Here is a 21,549-nt window from a genome sequence, read left to right as displayed (position 1 = left end):
TTTCCTTCTCGACAAACATGGAAACCACATACAATCCACAGACGCAATCTACTCTAGATGGAAAAAACATTTTAAAAATAAACTGACTTTGGACATCCACCTAGACCCAACAATTCTCGACACTTTCCCAATAAACTTTACAAATCCACGTCCTCTCCCTCTTCACTCTGAAATAGCAGCCGGTATCAAAGACTTGAGGACAAACAAAGCTGCCGGCCCCGATGAAATCCCCCCTGAAATACTGAAGGTAAACTGCAAAGCACTTTTTGACCTTTACCACATAATTGCCGAAGCTGCTTGGGAAAATTGTCACTTTCTCTTACTTTGGTATGAAGCCACAATACTCTCTCTGCATAAGAAAGGTTCTAATGGTGTCTGTGAAAACTAACTCGCAATAAGTCTAACCAGCCATGCATCGAAAATTCTCACGAAAGTCAGGTTAGGACGTATACAAGCCATTTTCTAACCAGCCATTCCGGAATACCATGCCGGCTTTCGACCTAGAAGACTATCAATTGATCAGATGTTCACTATTAGGCAGATCCTGGAAAAGTATAGAAAACGTGATCGCAGCATCTACCACCTTTTCATAGGCTTTAAACAAGATTTCGATCTGATATGGACAGAAGGTCTATGGCACATCCTTCTGCACTTTTGCATCTCATCCAACCTGATCTTGCTCTTGAAAGACTTGTATAAGAAGTTCAGTAGCCGAGTCATGACTGGAGAAGGACTTACCGAGACCTTCAAAACCTCTACCGGAGTGCTTCAAGGTTGCCTAATTTCACCGGACCTGTTCAATCTCTTCCTAGCTGCAGCCCTTTCATTTACAGACAATCCACCCGGCACCCTTGGCGGAGGAGTGGTGATAGAAAAACTAGCGTATGCTGATGGCATAGACCTAATAGCCGAATCCCCTTTAGATCTAAAATCCCAGGCTAACAGCGTTTATTCGTCTACCAACCTCTTTGAGATGGTCATCAACACGTCAAAAACGAAAGCCCTGCTCTGTTCACGCAAGTTCGATTCACAGATAAATCTTAGTCTTCAGCTTGGCGGAGATACCGTTCAGTGGGTGGAAGGCTTCACTTACCATGGGAGCTTACTTACTTCTAATAACAACCAACTCAAAGACATCAAGAGACGCCTGACACTTGCGAACTCCAGTTTTAAAGCTCTAATGCCCATCTGTAGGAATAAGAACTTAACAACAACTCCCGAAACGAGACTCTTCTACTCCCTCACTATTCCGATCGCCATCTATGCCTGTGAATCCTGGACGCTTAAAACAGACGATCAATGCCGCCTAGCTGCCTTTGAAACCAAATCCCTACGACGCATTGCTGGTATCACCATCCACGACCAAATCTCCAACTCCAAGCTTCTCCATAAGCTGAGAGTAAAATTTACAATACTGGACAAAATAAAACTACAACAACTCAAATGGCTTGGACATACCCAACACATGGCTAGCACTCGTCTGCCGAAGATAATCTTCGATGGTCGAGTTCACGGTTCTCGCCCCAGAGGTCGCCCTCCGAAGAGATGGAAAGAAAACTTCTCACCCTACAACTCTGCCACCTGGCCGACAACAGAAGCACCTACAGGAGGCATATCAATGAACTGGTTAAAGAAGAGGCCCCAAAAAGACCTTCAAGGACGGATGGGACATAAGTCAAGTCAATCCCTAAACAGTTTTCCAAAAATAAAAATTCTATATGATTTGGTTGGAGCAAAAATAAAATACAAAAAAAAATCATAGCAATGAATGGTAAGTAAATAAAAATCCTTGTCAATAATAAAAATATGAGAGCCTAACTATTGATAACATTCATTCAAAGAATCAGGTTTTTATGGTGATCTTACATATGTATGCGTTTATTTGTGATTAGTGCAGTTATTAGAACACAAGAAAGTTCGTATAATTATAGAATACACAAGGAAAACGACTTAATAAGGGGCAATTTCAGTAAGAATGTGCCATCAACTTTTGCTTGCATTGCAAGAGTACCCATGAGCTGATATATGAAGCCATTATAATCAGAAATGTTTCCCCTGAACGGAATACTAAGAATTTCTGTAAATTCCCCCTGAACGGATACGTTTTTTGTTTTTTTATTATCATTTTTTGATTGTAGGAGTGATTGTATTTATCTATTTTTCAGTTTGAAAAGATTTAATTTTTTACAGTTATAAAGTATAAAGGTATCAAATATACTGGCTTTTGGACTTCAAAATTAAATCAAAAATATTCAATTAAAAATTCTGTTTGATTTTCTTAATCTTAATTTTTATGTTTTACTTTGAACAAACTACTTTGATAATGCGTTATTTTTTAAAACACTGAGTCTAAAGGCATTAAATTTTTTGGTGTTTTATAACAAAATTCAAAACAGTCGATATTGTTAAAAAAAATATCCGTCCAACGCTTCGGCATTGCTCAACAGAACTTAATGCTGTGAGTTTGTATATTAGTTTTTGTAAGTACGCTATTGTTTTCTGTGTTTTTTGTAACTACTTACTTTTTTCATTTTTGAATACTTTTACTTTAATTGACATACTTCTTCCATTGCCTTTAGAAAATTGTTCGTCTCTAAGATTAATTAAACAAAGAAAATAAACCAAGTTTTTTCAACTGAAAGCAAGGAGCAACATTAAAACTTAAAATGAAAAGAACTAATTACTTATATGAGGGCGGTTTCCCCCCTCCTAAACACCTCACTCATCACGCTACAGTTTTTTGGCACTTTAAAAAAATTTACTTATTGTTCTAATTAAACAAAAAATTAAGAAAGAAAAACGGGTTTTAATTTTAATAAAGCAATGGATAAATAAGAACAAAATAAAACTTAATTAAAAACAAACTCCGAATATTTCGGCCCCACGGCCGGGAGCCTTTCTAAACGGAAAAAGAAAACCGAAAACAATGTTCTTTTAAGAAAAAATAACACACATCGAAATACAACAAACTAAACACAAGAAGAGGGACAAAAACAAAAGAAAAGAAATATAAATAAATAAGTAGGAATCAAACTCACATATTAAATAACACTTCCATGTACTGGCATATTTAACGCAACAAACAAAAACGAATTTCTATAATTATATTATACCTGAGTAAAACAGTAAAGGTAACCTAACCCCCGGCCCATAGCCCCCAATTAAATCTCACAAGTTTATCAACCAATTTATGAATTATAAATTGAACGGATTCTTTTGCTTGCAAGCCTAGCTGCAGTTCGTTTACTTTTCCCAGCACTTAACCCTTTCTGACCTTTGTTTGCAAGGTTGTCATTCGTTACAAAACAATTATTAAAATCAGTACTGGGTGAATATTTTACCTGCTTTTTAATTAAACTATTATACATTGAATTGATCCTAAATTTCCCTTCATCTCTATTGATACTGATACCCCCATAGATTATCTATTTTAGCTCGCATAAGTAATGGAACTTATGGCCGCAGACTCTATTTAAGCTGCCTCCTCAGACTGTATTTATCTCTCAGGACTACTATGAAAAGGAAAGAGAGGGAGAGAGAGAAAAAAAAAATCAAAATTAAGAATAAAGGCCGTGCTGGAACATCTTTTGTCTCCATCTCTTGTCTCATGTTATATCTTCAAGGGATTACCCAAAGTCACAAATGGTGACATGATAGTAGAAGATCTTAAGAAATATGAGGTAAATTTTGATCCAATGAAGCGTCTAGCAAAATCCTTTTTTTTAGAATATAACCTTTTCTTCAAGCGCACACACACACACACACACACACACACACACACACACACACACACACACACACACACACACACACACACACACACACACACACACACACACACACACACACACACACACACACACACACACACACACACACACACACACACACACACACACACACACACACACACACACACACACACACACACACACACACACACACACACACACACACACACACACACACACACACACACACACACACACACACACACACACACTATATATATATATATATATATATATATATATATATATATATATATATATATATATATATATATATATATATATATATATACATATATATATATATATATATATATATATATATATATATATTATATAAGCTTGACAGACAGCACACATACCTCATGGGATACTTCAGCGCTGTAAATACTGCACAAACTGAGACAAAAGCTGCCTTAAACTAACTACTCTAACAAAAACACAAAAAAAACACACACACACACACAAAAACAATAAATACACACACGTAAATACTTTCGAAAGGTTGGACTTTCAGATACTTTTTGACCTACCTGTTAAACATTCGTTATTCAGAGGGATTACAGATTTAAGCCCGGTCTGCAGCAAAGGCGAAGAAAGTAAAATTGGAAAGTCATTTCTCTTCCGAGTCACAAAAAGCAGCTTTGTTCTGTTTTTTTTTCCTTTCATCAATAACAGAGATAATGGGAATTCCTTACCTAATAAAACCACTCGAACTAAGGTTTTGCAGCAAGCAAAACGTAAAAAGACAAACAGAAAAATTTTGAAATGATTTTTCGACACTGCAGGAACCTTAACGAGACAGGGCACTGGTCTTAGGATAACTAAAGAACAAAGCTGTAACTTTCTTCAAATTGTTGAACTTCTAGCGAGATATGTGGCACCTCTTGATACCCGATATGGCCCCTATAAATTTCATTATTTAGCCACAATTCCTCAGAACGAGTTCATTTACTTTCTTTTAACAGAAGTCAGGCAGACGATCCACGGCGAAGTTTTGGATTGAGAATTTTATTCTGTGGTACGATACCTGATGCTTCATATTCTGATAAGCTAGCAGGCGTAATCTGCGATACCAGCTCGGAAGGAACACATAGAAAGAGACTACTTGATGTTAGCGAGGCTAATGACGAAACCAGCCAGGATATGGCAGAAAGTATAATAGGAACATTGTCAAGGAGAGGAATTCCTCTGCATAAGTTAGCTTTCCAGTCTTATGACTATGCAAGTGTGATGTATGGTCAATTTAATGGAGTCCAGCAGGAAATATCTGAACTTCTTGATCGTTACGTGCCTTATATTCCCTGCCAAGCCCAAAGACCAAATATTGTTATAGAACATAGTGGCAATTCATCTCTTTGGATAGTTTAGCATTTCAACGTCGTTGACAAAATATCGTGTTCTTCTCTTCATCTACAAAGCATTTTCCCACCCTTAAAGGGAAAACTGTTCGGTTGAAAACAACCTTAATTTCCAAAACTTAACACGGACTCGGTAAACAGCAAGGGCTGAAACTATGCAAGCAGTAGGTGCTTAGTTTGAAGCAATAGTTTCAGCCATTTATGAAACAAAACAGATATCGAACACCGATGTGGAGTCGAAGGCACAAGCTAGCGGCCTTCTGAACAGAATTCTAAACTTCGAATTTATCGCTTGCCTCATCTTTATGAAAAAAATAATGCACAAGATCAGGATAACGGCAGAAAAACTTGAAGAAGAGGAGGTCAACATCATCGACGCAATCTAGATACTTGAAGCTATGAAGAAACTTTTCGAAAGAATATTGGAGGATGAAATAAAAATTTTCATTGACAGTGAAAAGGGTTTGCCAGAATGAGAGAAGTCGATCCAGAGGCAGATCTCGTCAGAAATCATCGTTGGTGACTTGGACCATCTCCTTTTGACAGCCGAGATCAAAGTAAAGCTGAGACCTCAAGGTATCAGTTCTATAGACAACATTTTAGAATCCTGGTCGAAAGGTTGACTACAATGATGGGTGTTATTCTCAGAGCTTGCCTGGTCAATTTCCAGCCATTTTGATCCTTACTTTAACATCCTTTAAAAAACGGTTTCAGTTACAGATATTGAGCTAGCCAGAAGGTTTTTTTCGAAACCAAGAAATGCATACAGATTCTACTGCTTTTCAAGTAGAGCTGTTTCTGTTTCAGTTCTGTTTCCATTTTGCCACGGCGCTACTTGCTTCAGAGGAGTCCTAGGTGAAGCTCTGTTTCAGTTTTGCCACGGCACTACTTGCTTCAGAGAAGGTGTAGGTGAAGGAAATTGCCGTTAACACCAGCTTATTCAAGCCAATCCCCAATGCAAATTGGCTACCATAGCACCTGTTGCAGTTGCTGCTGCCGAAAGAACATTTAGCAAGAACAAGTTTACTAAGAATTTGCTGAGAACTAACATGGTTGATTTTTGACTAGATTCCTTATGTTGTTAACGAATGAGAAAGACCTCACCGATGCCAATGACTTAAATAACATTGTCCAGCGGTGGTCCACTTTGAAGAACAGGTGAATATAAAACATAACTGTCCTTATTTACGCATGATGTATTCCGTTTTAGGTTCGTGTTTGTCTCGGTACATAAGTATAAATGATGGAAGGTTAATTATAATAAATTTTCACAAGTCTTATAATTTGACCTATGAATCGTATAAATGATGGGTTCCCACCCCCCTGGCCTTGGTCCTTCGAGCCACCCCTGGGTAGATCAATCTCTCAGGGAGGAAAATTATTTCTCACTCCTTGTGCGCTGTTAGTGACATCTATATTCATGAAGAATTGCCGCTATTTTTTCTATTCAAATAGATACTGAAGAATCAACTCGAATTCCCGACTTGACTAATAGCAAAGATTATTCAATTCAGTTGGTGTTAAAGGAAACTAGAAACTACCAGTTACTCTACAACAAGGTAAAGCCATTTTGAAGCTAGATAGCTTACACACAAGAACTTTAGTCTGATCTTGGCCCAACTGGAACTAAAGGGAAGGGATCATCCTAGGCTTGGTAGGCTATCTGGACTCGTTTCTTAACTTGTTAAGGGTAGCCTAGTTCAGACAATGCTTATGTTATGATCAGTAGAGGTGGAGTGTGCGGTTTTGCATTCTTTCTAAACCTATTTGGCTGGGCCATTTCCTTCCAAAGAGTTCACCTAGACCCCCATTAGTGTAGAGGGGACTATGATCAGGCACATACAAAGTTTTTTTTTTTTGGGGGGGGGAGGGGGTTTATGGGGAAATTAATGAAGAAGTAAACTGTATTTGACAATTTTAGCAAGAAGGTCTGGAAAATAACCCTTGGGAAAATTCTTTTTTTGGGGGTAGGGGCTAAGGCTTTCCTTCAGGCCCCTCTGGGTACATCCCTGGGTAATTTTTATGCAGTTCATATTATTGACTTACAAATAAAGTGAACATACCACTCAATGCCTTTTTTTATGCTCTTTCCAAATATAATAAACATTTTTGTTGCAAATAAATTTTACCCCAACCCCTATACCAATTCAGGGTATATATTTACACATTAGGGGGTGGGGGTAAAGTTTAAACTTACCTCTCATTTGCATCTGAAATAAACTTTATCCCCACCCCCTAATGTGCAAATATATACCCTGAATTGGTATATATAGAGGTGGGGGTAAAATTCATTTCCAACAAAAATGATCATTATATTTGGAAAGAGCATAAAAAAGGCATCAAGTGGCATGTTTACTTTATTTGTAAGTCAATAATATGAACTGCAAAAAATTTACCCATCCCTGGTTGCAACTGCAAGAAGGGGATGAGTAAAGGAATAAAATTCTAGGTCTCTTCCTAATTTAAATTGTGTTGATAGATTAACCTTGCTGTCAATATTTTTGTTGCAACACAGCTTTTGCTTGTCATGGAATCCAAGGGATTTTTTTGAATATATGTTTATTCAGTACTGTGAAAAGTGATTAGATTCCTAGAAAATATTCATAAACCTGTGACAAATATATATTTGCATGTTTAACCCTTAGATAGACAGAGTCAAACTTATGTATTACACAAGATAAGTGTTCTGTTCCAGCTATGGCTTAGTCATCTTCAATGCCAAAAAAACAATCAAACAAAATCTAACCTTCCAAAGTGAATCTAACAAGAGCAAAATAGACACTGAATAAAAAAAAACAGATTGAATAAGTATCCATTGCCTGGCAGTAGGCTAGACTCTGCCATTCTGCAATTTTGATATTCATTAGGTATGCAGACAGGTTGTCTTAAATTAGACTGGGTAAAAATATTACGTCAATATTAATTAAATATTAAAATAAGTATTATATAATATATAAATAAATTTAAGTCAAATTTCTAAGTCTTAGAAATTTGCCTACTTGACCAGTCTATTGCCTACTTATTGAAATTTTGACAAAACAATATTTTACCCTAGTTTTCAACTATCACTTTCTTTTTCTCTAGTTTTAGTTTTGAAAATGTGATTCCTGTTATTTGAGTAGAATTTTAAGTCATATCAAGGGGTTAGTCCTAAATTTAGGAAATGTATTTACATATCTTTGAAACTTCATAAATTAGGATTGAGCAAAGTTATAAGCTAAAAATAGTTTTCTTGTACTTCATTTAAGCAGAAGATCTACTCTGTAAGGTTTCACTTCTACAAAACAAATATTTTTAAAGGTCATCAAAGGCCCTCTAGAGGGATAGAGGTAGGTGCTTCAAAATACCTTCAAAGGACATAATTTGGTACTGTTCTATTATCTGTATAACACACACAAAGTAAAGTTTGGTTAATGCTAATGAAATAGAACAAAATAGGATAAAGACATAATAGTTTATGAACAAAATTGGGCTATATATTTGTACATTAGGGGGGGGGTAAAGAATAGTAGATATTAAATATGTAACCTAACCTAGGTACCTTTTCCCCCCTAAACCCCAAAAAACAAAAGTTTAAATAGGCTATTGTAAATGCAGGGATAAATCACTGTTTGCAATCCTCAATATAGGAAATCTCTATTGAAAAAATCTGTTTGACTAGTTTCTTTAGCATCTTAGCTGTACAATGCCTCACATGTTTTACAAATAATAGAACACTACCCATACTTTAGTCTATAGACATATCCCTGAAATTTTCATTTTCCTAACCTAACCCCTTTCCAAGATAGCAAAAAGTAGCTAAACTGGTATTTTACCATTTTTTCCTTTTTTTTATGGTTAGAGTTAGATATACAACAATGCTATGATTACACCTTAGTAGTCAAGAACCATCAGTAATCCACCATAGGCTATACATGAAGGAACATCATATATGGGGGAAGGGAGCCACCCCACCCAAAAGTTTTCAGCCAGTCAGTAAAAAAATTGAATTGGTAAATAGTGGTGCAAGTACCAAAATTTTATTTTTATTTTAAACAAAAAAAGAATAAGCCATAGGCTTTTACTGGCTCAATTCTTTTTATTAGGGTAAATGGGCTAATAGAAACATCTGCCATAAAATACATTCAAGAAGATCAGTCTCAGTCCATAAATTAAAAATTATGGAATTTTTACTGCACTTTAACCCAAATAGGTAAAAATGATCAGCTAGTTTGTAAAATCCATTGCTGTTCTTCCAAAACATTTTGGCTACTTATACCTCTGCATACATATGAGTTAGTATTCTAGAATGTTTTAAAGTGGTCTCCAGAATTTTATAATGTTTCCTACTTGAGAGAGGCAATGTTTAAGTGGTACTAAAATTCTAATTGTGTGTTAATACTCTCCATTGGCCTATGGTTTTGTCCTGCAGTAAACTTTGAGTTTTTCAGAATATAGCCTAATAAAGAGAATTTTGTTATCATAATGGGTAGTTCAGAATATGATGTGACCTCTACTGCTACCTTGAAAAGTAGGGTAATAGAGGGTATACTCTTTTGGATGGTCTCTCCTGAACCAAACACTATGGTAAAATTCTAGATGAAGAGAGTTCATTGACCTATGCCTAACTCAACTAGCCTATATTCCAAGATAGCCAAAAGCCCCTCATTTATGATTTTATTCAAATTAGACAATAAGACCCTTAGAAAGTGTTTTGGGTAAAATTCAAGATTAGGTACTCTTTGTTAACTTAGAAAGTAGTTGAGTCAGGTTAATTAAACTTTCACAAATGGATCAAGAGTGCTAATGATGCCCTCAGATAATCTTTTTGAGTATAATTCTCAGCCACCACACTCTCCAAATTCCATTGAATTTTAGTCCCCCAGGCAAATTTGTAAAACTATTTCTTAAATATAAAAAAAGCCCCAATATGGCATAAGATTGCCCTAAAAGTGTAAGAATTCTGGTTCCACCTGTTTTTTATTATCCTATTTAAGGGGGGAGTAGTGATAGATTGCATACTTCAAAATATGACCCAAGGCATAATCTAGGCTCTGGACATGGACCTGAATGTTCCATTCACCTAGCACAACTACATTACAAGAAAGAAAAAAGTTGCTTGTCTAGGATTTTTCAACACCTCATTAACAAAGAGTATTACAATTTCAGCACTGTCTCTTAATATAGTGGCTGCTAACACAACAATTGTGTCCCTCTAGTAGTGCCAAATATAACCCTAAACTATTTACAAAATATTACTGATTTTTCTTTTTATTTCTAATTGGCATTATTTCATATTATGAACCAGTTTTTAATAAGAAATCAGTACACAATTTCATGCTAACATGCAGAATTAGCAAAGTTTTGCATGTGGCATAGGGCCATATCTGGGCTCATTTGAGGAGATGGGAGACTAAAATGCAATTGAACTGGCCAAGAAAAATGTTGAAGATAGCCCTAAGGTTGTAGGCTAGCCACCCAAATTTAAATCTTGGCTGAACTGAACTGTTTTATGTTAATAATCAAGATTAGAAAATGAGGTTGAAGTGGTCACAATTCTTGAAATGGAAAACAAAGTTTTGGCCATGCCTCCAGAATTGTTTTCCCAGGGCAGGAAGGCTTTTGGCAGTTTGAAAATAAGCTCTTCTTATCATAAATCATTCTGATTACAGACAAACGTGTTGTCTGGGAGTATTGTCTATTGTGTATTCTGACTTGGAGTCAATGAAACTGAGACAAGTATTAATATTTGCTAAACCTAATTTGAGGTATGGTTGCAGATGAAGATTATGATGCATCAAAACCTTTTAGATGTGCTTTGACTTGCTTTATTAAAGGTAAATATATACTTCTCTCTGTGTGAAAGAGACATGGGGGAGGAGGCATATATTTGAACTGGGTCTTCTAGGCATGATGTTTAATGGGTAATTTCTTGTAGAGGTACTTTTACCCCACTTGCCAAAAGAAGAAGATATTTGGAAAAGGTTAGAATAAATAGTGGCCCTTACAGTTTTCTGATGTGTGTAGAGCTGGAGGAGAATTTACTGCATTTTCTGGGCAAGTGTGGGGGTTTAAGGGATTTGAGAGATGAAGTTCCGTAAAACCACCATACAAGGGACACTTTTTTTGTGTTTTTTGTTAATTTCTCGTCAAGTATTCATGGTAGAACAATGAAAGTTATGCCATTGGATACATCTAAATGAGAGGAAAACTAGAGCAGAGTCCGCAATTTTTTTATCATATCAGTTTTTTTTAGTTTTTTTCTTAAGAGGTGTCCCTTGATTGGGCCCAGTTTCCAATCTAGGGACAGTAACTTGAATCACATTGTTAGACCTTGTTTTTGCTGTGTAAATTATCAAGGGACACTCAATATGTTTTAAAAAAAGGTTTATTTTCATTTACAGGAGCAATATATGGCACTATTGCTTATAGACTACACTTTTAGACCACAAGGTTCTTCCAAAACAACTTCAAGTTTCTTCCAAAACAACTTAAAAAAAATCAGTTAAATGTGGTGAATCACATAAATTAAGATATCTTATGCACTTTGAATCACAAATTATGTTAGGCACTGATCTAGTTAATTGGAAAACTTCCAATATCTTGGAACTTCAGAGCCCCTCTATGAGTCAACTCTGGAGGCTGGAGAAATTTTATAATGCCAGACTTTCTGAACGTGGCCTTGTCCTCCTCTGCCAGGAATGCAAAGTAAGGCAAGGTGGTTTTCCTTACAAATTCGGCCGTGACTTTCCCATGCTGCACTTCACTTACTCTCCCAATATAAAGCTTCTGGCTTTTGTTCTTCCGAGTGTCACTGGGATCCTGGAAGCTCACTATAACCCAGGATCCAATAGTCAATTTGGTGTCTCTTTCTGGTTCTTCTCTGTCAACTTCTGGTTCTGTGCCTGAGTCAGAAGAACTTGAGCCTTGCAAATTGCAATCCTCAAGTTCAGCACTGGTGCTGCAGTCTTTGTTAAAATAGGTCACTAGGTCGTCATCATTTTCTTTGCTTGAATTGCTTATCTTTATAACTTTGTTTCTGATTTGTGCCAAGCTTGTTCGGCTGATTTTCTGACCATACACACCAGTTTTCTTTCTTCTAGGATTAGCCGTTTTCTTCTTTTTGGCAGAACGTGACTGTGTGTTAGGTGGGAGACCGACTGGTGTGTCTACTGACATTGAGCACTCGGAACCTGATTCTTCAGATGACTGTTCCCCGGTTGTGTCAGTATCCCTTCCTCTGACACTCCGGCCGGCAGGCACCGTTAGCCTTTTTTTCTGCCACAGCCTGCTGCCAAACCCAAGGGATCCTCAGAACCAAACCTGATTTCTCTGAGATAAGAAACAAGACTGTCTTGAAGTTCACTGCAGTTTTCATCAGTCGGGTCACCAGGTGGCAGACAAGCAAGCACTATTTCTGGCTTAAACGGATAGATCCCGCACTTTTCAAAACCAGCTCTGAGGTTTGCTGGAGCATTTACTTTAATTGACCTGAGAAGAGTGTTCAGCAGTTTCAGAAACTGAGTTTTTTCCATTGCACTTAAATTTCTTCCTTGTCCCATCTTTCACTTGTCTAGAATTTCTCTCCACCTTCGTTTGAAAGGAGCAAAAAATGCAACATCAAGTGGCTGTAGAAGACGAGTTGCGTTTGGTACAAGGAACTTGAAAAGAATGTTGTTTTCCTCACATAATCTGACTACTTCTGGGAACAGGTGGGATGAGAGATTGTCACCAATCAGTACTTTTTTCCCAGATAGCCAACGACAGTAGGGCAAAATAATCTTTTGGAAGTAATCTTTTAAAGTGACGCCGTCAAACCAACCAGACTTTGTTCTGTTGTACCTTGCACCGGTTGGGCTGCCGATGGTCCAGGCATCATACAAATGGATTGCCCTGTAGCACACATAGGGAGGCAGCACTATACCACTTGCTGTACCTGTCATCATTAGCGAAACACTCGCTTTTGAGGAATTCATAATCTTTTCTGGATACTTTGTGCCACGTTTCACAATCACTTTTTTCTTCCCTGGCTCATCAGCCAGATTTGTCTCATCATAGTTTATGATATTTTGAGGAGGAATTCCTTCTGTGTCTTTAGTATATTCCTCAAAAAAATCCCTAACCATAGCATGATTCACTTTTGCTCTAGCTCTTTTTATGTTTGAGGCCATTCTCTCTGACAGTTTGCCACTGTTTCTTTCTAGAAATTTTTTCGCCCACTGCATGCCAGGAATATTGTCCTTGAATCTGCCAGATGATCTCCCTTGGCAATCTAGGTGATACTTCACAAAACACCTCAAGTCAAAAGCTGTCATGGAATAGTCCATCTGTCCACAAGTCACGAAGCTTTTCACAAGTTCTTCCTCTTTAAACTCGTCAATCTTGGGAGGTCTTCCCATCTTTAAGATTTTATGACCCTTTTTTCTTGCACTATGATGTCTATAGAGGACACTTTTTGGGATGCCAAATTTATCACCAGCTTCTCTATAAGAAATTCCGTCGTCAACAGTGGCTAGAGCACGTTCTAGGGCATCCTTGTCCACCTGCTTCCTTCTTATGCTCATGTCCCTTGATTGAGCACTTTACAACCCGAAAAAGACAGATTTTAGTAAAAAATAAAAAAAAATCTTAGAAACTAAACCTTTTCCTTAGAAAATTGGTAACAGTCATCCTTGACAATATAGCTATTCGTCTAGCCAGCTCTCAGCTCCGCTTCAGTCATCCAGTTGTAGCACCAGACAACACTTCCAGACGTAAAAAATAAATCAAAATTACCCATTCTTGCTTTTTATTTTTTTTTAAACACAAAAAATCACTAAATTAAACAAAATATGGCACAATTCTATGTAAAATGAATAGGCTTACTGACAGTAATTTTAGTTTGGCAGTATCCTTAAAACTTCTCCACATATCTTGGCCTAAGCAACTTTCCTAAAGAAATGTCCCTAGATTGGGCTGCGTCCCTTGTTAGGTGGTTTTACGGTTCTTGAAGTTGACAAAGGGAAAGAGCTGTTGATGGAAAGTTTATTGGAAAATGGATGTTTTATAAGTAGTGGGAATCTTGCATTGGAGTCTTACTATAGAAGACGTCAAGACACATGACAAGAAGGAGTCAGTTATAGGGCAAGAGGTCAATAACAAAAAAAAAACAATGCAAAGCTCTTTTCATGTGTTGCAAAGCTTGGGTATTTTATATCAGTAGTTTCTTATCCTAAGGACCAGAATCTTTCTGGTTCCAATCATGGTGAGCACAAGAGATATCTTGGTGGAAATACAATCTACATCATCTTTTGTGTTTAAACTCTGCATGGAACTAATAGGTGATTACACTGAATAATTTGGGTAACTATCAGAGTTGCCAAAAATCATGGTGATGACTTTGAAAATATAGTTGACAACATTCTAGAAATGAGGAAGTCAATCTCTGAGTACAGTATCAAGAAAGATGGGGCCTTTTGCTTTGTGTGCTTGCTCCTCCCTAGTGGTCCAGGGAGAGACCAGTCCAAAAACACTTGGGTGGTAGACAGTGTGTGATTGTGACACAAAATGAAGAGCACAGGCAAAGAAAGGAAAACTTGCTGGTCACTTCTCTTCCAAGTCACATATAGCAGCTTTGTCAGACTATTGTTGCTTTGTTAACAACAGTGATCAAGTTGATTTCCTACTTGACAATGGTATTTGATCCAAGGTTCTACAGCAATCCAAAGATGAAGAGACAAACAGAAAAATTGTGACAGTCTTTTTGAATGTTACAAGGACCATAGCATGACAAGGTATTGCCTTTGGAAGAACTAGGAAGAACAGTGCAATTTTGTTCATTTTAGTCAACGTGTAGTGAGATGGGCCTATGTGCCTACACATGAAGCTTAGCTAAATGATTCTCAGTATAGAATATACAAAGTTACCTATCTACACAAAACCTCCCAAAACTAGCTCATTGACTTTCTTTCAGTGTAAGTGAGGGACAATATCTCTCAGAGAGAGACTATTAAATAATAGGGAGGCAAGTGACAAAACAGCTGGATATGGCAGAAAGTATAATAGTAACAGGTCTAGAGGAGGGATTTCTCTGGATGAACTCAGCTTTTCAGTTTTATTACTATCTAAGTGCAACGTTTGGCCAGCTTAATGGAGCCCAGCAGAAAGTATTGGAACTTCTCCATTGCCATTTGCCTTACATTCTCTGCCAGACTAAACACCATTATAAATCATAGTTGCAATTCAGCTCTCTTGATAACAGAGCTATTCAATATCCTAGAAGAAATGTATGTGTACTTTTGTTCATCTACAAAACTTTAGCCACCCTTAAAGGAAACCTCTCCTCTGTTCAAAATAGCCTTTATCTCCAAAACTTATAATTGACCTTGTGACTGCAAGGGATGAAACCATATATGCAGTAGTTACTTTGTTTGAAGAAAAAGTCTCTGCTCTTGATGAAATAAAACAGACAAAAACGTCGATACAAAGATATACAAGCCAGCAGCTTTCTGAAGAGGATTCTCAATCTTGACTTTATTTTCTGCCTGTGGTTCATGAAAATTATCATGTTGAAGGCCATCAACAGAAAAACTTGAAGAAGATGCAATAAATATCATCAACACAATTGAAGTTCTTGAAGCAACAAAGAAACTTTTGAAAGAATATCCAGGGAGAAAATAACCAGTTTTATTGACAGTGGATTGTAGTTTGCCAAAATTATGGAAGTCAATCCGGGGGTGATTTCATCAGACATTATTGTCAAAGACTTGGACCATGTCATTTTAACAGCTAAGGTCAAAGTAAAGCCGAGACTTTAAGGCACCAGTTCTACATGCAACATTTTAGAATCTTGCTTGATGAGGTGACTATGATGATGCAAGATAACCTTAGAGTCAGCTTTGCCGAATTTCAACAAATTTGCTCCTTACATGAGCCTCCTTTAAATAAAATGATCTTAGTTGCAGATACTGATCTAGTAACTATGTTTTCAAACAGTTCGTGGTAGCGAACTGTAAGTAAGGAGCTACCCGGCTCAATGATAACCGAAACTCTAGAAAAAGGTATTTTGATACAAATAGATACATTAAAAGAATTAAATTTTAATTCTGATTTAAAATATATAGGTTTTATTAAATTTAATACTACCAATCAAAAGTTAAGTGCCTGAGAAAATTTGGCTGATTTTCGAAAAAAGGAGGAAAGACCCCTAAAAATTATAGAACCTTAATGAAAATCACACCATCATATTCAGCGTATCAGAGAACCCTACTGTAGAGGTTTCAAGCTCCCATCTACAAAAATGTGGAATTTTGCATTTTTTGCCAGAAGAAAGATCACGGGTGCGTGTTTATTTGTTTGTTTTTTTTTTCCCCAGGGGTGATCGTATCGACCCAGTTGTCCTAGAATATCGTGGGAGGAATCATTGGAACGGAAATTAAGAGTTTTAGTGTCTTTTTTAAGTGACCAAAAAAAATGGAGGGCAAATAGGCCCCCTCCAATGCTCATTTTTTTCCCAAAGTCACCTGATCAAAATTTTGAGATAGCCGTTTTGTTCAACATGTTCGAAAATATTATAAGTATGTCTTTTAGGATGACTTAACCCCCTAAATTCCCGGGGGGAGGGCTGAAAATTATGAATTTTACCCAATTTTAAAATATAGTATTGGTTTTTGGGACGTATACCGAGGTTTTCAGGGGATATTTTGCCGGGTAGGGGGGGTGCGGGGTGGGTCGGGGGTTATGTGGGAGGATCTTTCCATGAAGGATGTTTTCATGGGGGAAGGGACATTGCTATAAAGGGGACGCCGGACTTCCCAGCATTATTTAAAAAATGATCAGAAATTTAATATAAAAAAACAAATATTTCAACTGCAATAGCAGCAACATCGAAACTTCAAACGAACAGAAAATATTATATATATTATTGGGTTCACCCCGTAGTCAATACCTCGCTCTTTAAGCCAAAGATTTTTTAGTACTTTCATAAGAGCTATTTATTCTAATTAACGGCCTTTGTGATTAAGCGGTCATTTTTAAAGAATTGGAACAAAATTCGAACTTTCGCTTAAAGAGCAAGTTATTGACTAGGGGGCGAATCCCCTAATAAACAAATTAAAAATATATGAATATAGAAGTTCGTTACGTACATTAATTCTTAAGCTATTTATATTTATTACTAATAAAAACGTTCGTAAATAAAATTAAACAAGTTTCGAGAAAGCCATTTAACAAAATAAAAGTAAATTAATATGAAAATTTTGTTTTAATTATTCATTTACGGTGAGCCAAGATCAAAACCTGCATTTATTCAAAAACGTTAAAAAATTAAATAAAAGAAACAAGTTTTTTAAACTGAAAGTAAGAAGCGATATTAAAACTTAAAACTAACAGAAATTATTCCCTATATGAAAGGGACTGTCCCCTCCTCAACGCCTCGCTCTTTACGCTAAAGTTCGACCCTGTCTCACAAATTTATTTTTTAAACAATAAAAAACTTTAGCGTAAAGAGTGAGGCGTTGAGGAGGGGACAGTCTCTTTCATATACGTATATTTATTACTAATAAATACGTTCGTAAATAAAATTAAACAAGTTTCGAGAAAGCCATTTAACTAAATAAATGTAAATTAATATGAAATTTTTTTTTTAATTATTCATGTACGGTGAGCCAAGATCAAAACCTGCATTTATTCAAAAACGTTCAAAAATTAAATAAAAAAACAAGTTTTTTAAACTGAAAGTAAGGAGCGACATTAAAACTTAAAACGAGCAGAAATTATTCCGTATATGAAAGGGACTGTCCTCTCCTCAACGCCTCGCTCTTTACGCTAAAGTTTGACTCTGTCTCACAACTTTATTTTTTAAAACAATAAAAAACTTTAGCGTAAAGAGCGAGGCGTTGAGGAGAGGACAGTCCCTTTGATATACGGAATAATTTCTGTTCGTTTTAAGTTTTAATGTCGCTCCTTACTTTCAGTTTAAAAAACTTGTTTCTTTATTTAATCTCAAAAAAGGAAGGAGCTACAGACGCTATTGCTGTTTAAGTAGAGCTTCAAGTTTGTTTTACTTTTTCCTTCATGCTACTTGCTTTAGAGAAGTCCAAGGTGAACAATGTTGCTGGCAAGATCAACTCAAAGCTAATATTCTTTACAATTGGCAGTTAATACATCTAATATAGTCGCTGCTGCTGAAAAAATATAAGCAAACTCTAGCTGATTATAATCGGCTGAGAACTACCATGTTTAATCTTTGACTAGATTCCCTCATTTAGTTGGCCAGTGAGAAAGGGCTCACCAGTACTGTTGACTTGAACAAGATTGATCAGTTATGGTATGTTTTAGAGAAGAGGCGAAACCAGACTAAAGCTATTTTTAGTTACATATTTGCGCAAGGTATTTCCTTGTGTTTCTTCACTTTATCTCTAAACAAATGAAAATTATAAAAAAATTGTTGTCTATCAACTGTTAGGTAATAACATAATATTATTGTATAATACGATCTATATATCATTTAAATGAAGAATATCCCCCCTCCTCACCTGAGTGTTTCAATCCATCCATGCCCCCTTGCATTTTCGTGAACTGATGCCAAGAGGTGAAAGTGCAAAAGAGCTTTTAACTTTAATCAGGGCCGTCGATTGGGGTGGGCAAGGGGAGAAGTTCCCCCCCCCCCCCAATAATGTGGCGAAAAAATTATTATATATCCTATGCCCCTTGACTGTTTGGAAATGAACCCCTCTTGCCTCCCCTCCCCCAATAAAAATGTTGGAGAATCGCCCCTGGCTTTAATAAAGCCGAAGGCCACCACTAGAAAATAATAAATTAGTCTCCTCTGCAAAGTCGGGATTGTCACTTAAATATCTTTTCTTTTTTTTGGTGTGGAAACAAGACAGAAAGTTATTGTAAAGATAACAAAGCAAAGGGCACCCACCCAATGGTTCTTTAGAAATATGCTGACACTCAAATAAAATATGCAGGCTTGTCTCACCAGTTGAGAAACAGCTTGTTGACATCAAAGAATAGTGAATTTCTCAATAAAAAGAAAGAAAAAAATAATTGTTATTTAAGAATGACAACATTGGGTCCCAGGAAGGGATTTTGTTGTAAAAAAATTGTCCTAAATTAGCTTTAGGAAAGGATCAATTATTTTATTAGAGCATTCCTGTACTCAAGGGGTGGGGTAAATGGGAATAAAGTATCTCCTGAAGATTGATAAAAAAAAGAACCATCTTTATTTTTCTTGGATGTTTAAAACAAATTTCCATAATGTTTCATTTTTGACAAAATAGAGCCTGATGAGGGGTTTCCTTTATTATTCAAGGAATGCCTAATTTGAGGAGGTATGAGAAGAATGTCCTTGGAAAGGATTTCTAAAGACCCATTCTGTGGTGAAATATTTTGTTTGTACTATGACCAGATATAATCTAAAAAAATTTATTTGCAGTGGTGTTTCTCAATTCCCGCATTGTTGTGAAAAACTTTAATGAGATAAGTAAATTAATGAAGGTCACGTAGCTGCAGAATTTTGTATCTGATTTTGCATAAAACTCGAGGTTTAGGTTTGTTTTTCGATGCTTGAATCAGTATTATAAGTAGAATAGGTCTATTGAATTTGCTGGGGCCCCCGTACAAACAGGTTTTTCTAGTAATTACAGGTTATTATAGGGACTATTTTGGTGTGCGTTTGAGAATTTTTAAGCTATTCAATAAAAGTTCCAGGTGATCCCAGTAAGGTAAAACCCCTTAAAAAGATATATTTTTTTAGTCTGTTAAATTAATGAAAAAGAATAAATTTTTACTTTATTTACTCTAAATATATATTTTTTTTCTTTTGTGGAATAAGTGTAGATGTTAAAACTAGTTTTCAACTGAAAATCTCTGTTGAAGCTTCATATGTGCTTACATTCTGTAAGTTAGTAAATGAAATGTATAAAGAGTTCAGAGTTGTATTTACCAATAAATACAGATTGGAAGTACAATACTCTTATTCCCCCTCAAAAGGCTCCATGGCCAGGGAGACAAGAGGGATAAAAAAAATACAATATAAGCAACAGCCAAGAAAAGAGAACAGGGACTGAACAACATAAGATTAAACCCCATAATAAGACTGCCAACGATTTGAATTTGTACCTTGCTCCCATCGTTCAAAGTCCCCCTCCTTTCACTGGCTCAAGTTCAACTATTCCTCCGAATACCTCCTTCCCCCTTATTTCTCCCTCTGATGTTTTAAATAAAATCCTAAAGCATAGGGAATCAAGTACTTGTCCCTTAGACATCCCAGTTGACTTAATTAAATCCTTTTCAGACAAAATTCCTAAGTTGCTGGAAACAAGGTTTTATAACACCCGTCCCAAAACATGCACCAGTCTGACTTTCCCCAACATTCGCCCCATTACACTCACTTTAGGTTTTTTCCAAACTTTATGAAGGTTTCCTCTGTGACTGGCTTAAAGTTAAAATTTGTCCACATATTGACATCCGGCAGTTTGGTAACCTAAGAAAAACTTCCACCACCATTGTAAAGTTGACTTTGTAACTTTACAATGAAAGCTAATATGTGAATAACGTGTTCACAAAGATAATATCAATAGACAATTGACATAGCGAAAGTAGCAGGACCTTGTGCATTTTGGCTGAACTTTGTCTTAGTTGATTTCCAAAAAGCTTTTGACCTGGTTGACCACACGAACCTAATTCGTTCACTACTGGTTAACTTTGAACTTGATCCTCTGTTAGTAAATATTGTTATATCGCTTCTTACAAATAGATCTCAAGTTTTAATATACTAAAATATTTTCTCTAATAGCCCCCCCCCCCCACACACTATATATTATGGAATTCTCAAGGAACTTTATTGGGACAACTTTTATTTCTAGTTATGATTAACGATATTGGTAAGGATTTCCGCCAAAGGTGGATATGCGTGGATGACTTGTCGATCCTTGAAGTATGTCACAGGAATATTAATAGTGACCCCCTCGAAATCCTAACCCATATTTCGAATGAAACTAAGAACCTAAATGTAAAAGTAAATTCTACTCAATCAAATATAAGGACGATAAATTTCTTGAAATCCACTCCCGCTTTCCTTGAGCCTATCCGACCCGAAATGCTTATGAAACATGTTAAACTCCTTGGCGTCACAATTTCAAATGACCTTAAGTGGGACATGCATGTTTCAAATATTGTTAAACAAGCAAATGTTTCATTATCTATGTTTAAACTTTTAAATAAATTTAATGGCCCTAAGATGTATTCTCTCCGTGTTTATTTATCATTTATCAGGCCGCTATTGGAATATGCATGTCCGGTCTGGCATTCGCATCTTTTAAGCGAACTTAGCGACAAAAGAGAGTTGGTCCAAAAGCGTTTGCTCAAGATCATCTTCAAAGAGAGCAAAATTCCATACTCCTTCCTCCTTAAATCCGCACATATTACTACGT

General features: G+C 36.4%; 2 protein-coding genes across 3 annotated transcripts in view; both read left to right on the top strand.

Annotated features, from left to right (window-relative positions):
• The window catches only part of LOC148953836 (uncharacterized), a 438-nt gene extending 50 nt beyond the window's left edge, over positions 1-388 (top strand). Inside the window, exon 1 of the mRNA XM_089085919.1 lies at positions 1-388. This exon is cut by the window's left edge and continues 50 nt beyond it. Coding sequence (XP_088942045.1) covers positions 1-388 — 388 coding nt within the window.
• A 6,234-nt stretch (positions 389-6,622) lies between these two features.
• Positions 6,623-21,549, top strand: part of LOC148953835 (apoptosis regulatory protein Siva-like) — a 50,017-nt gene continuing 35,090 nt past the window's right edge. Inside the window, exon 1 of one of the 2 annotated variants that reach the window (XM_089085664.1) lies at positions 6,623-6,711. The gene's annotated coding sequence lies outside the window, so the exon portion shown is untranslated. Of the gene's footprint in view, positions 6,712-19,797; positions 19,840-21,549 lie in introns of those variants that run through there. The other variant, XM_089085665.1, reaches the window with a different exon arrangement.

The sequence above is a fragment of the Artemia sp. Qi Xiang Cuo genome, chromosome 3 (genome assembly GCF_049724085.1).
Source record: "Artemia sp. Qi Xiang Cuo chromosome 3, ASM4972408v1, whole genome shotgun sequence".
NCBI classification, from domain to species: Eukaryota; Metazoa; Arthropoda; class Branchiopoda; order Anostraca; family Artemiidae; genus Artemia; species Artemia sp. Qi Xiang Cuo.
Note: the sequence above shows the minus strand (reverse complement) of the source record. Positions and strands in the feature narration are given on the sequence as shown.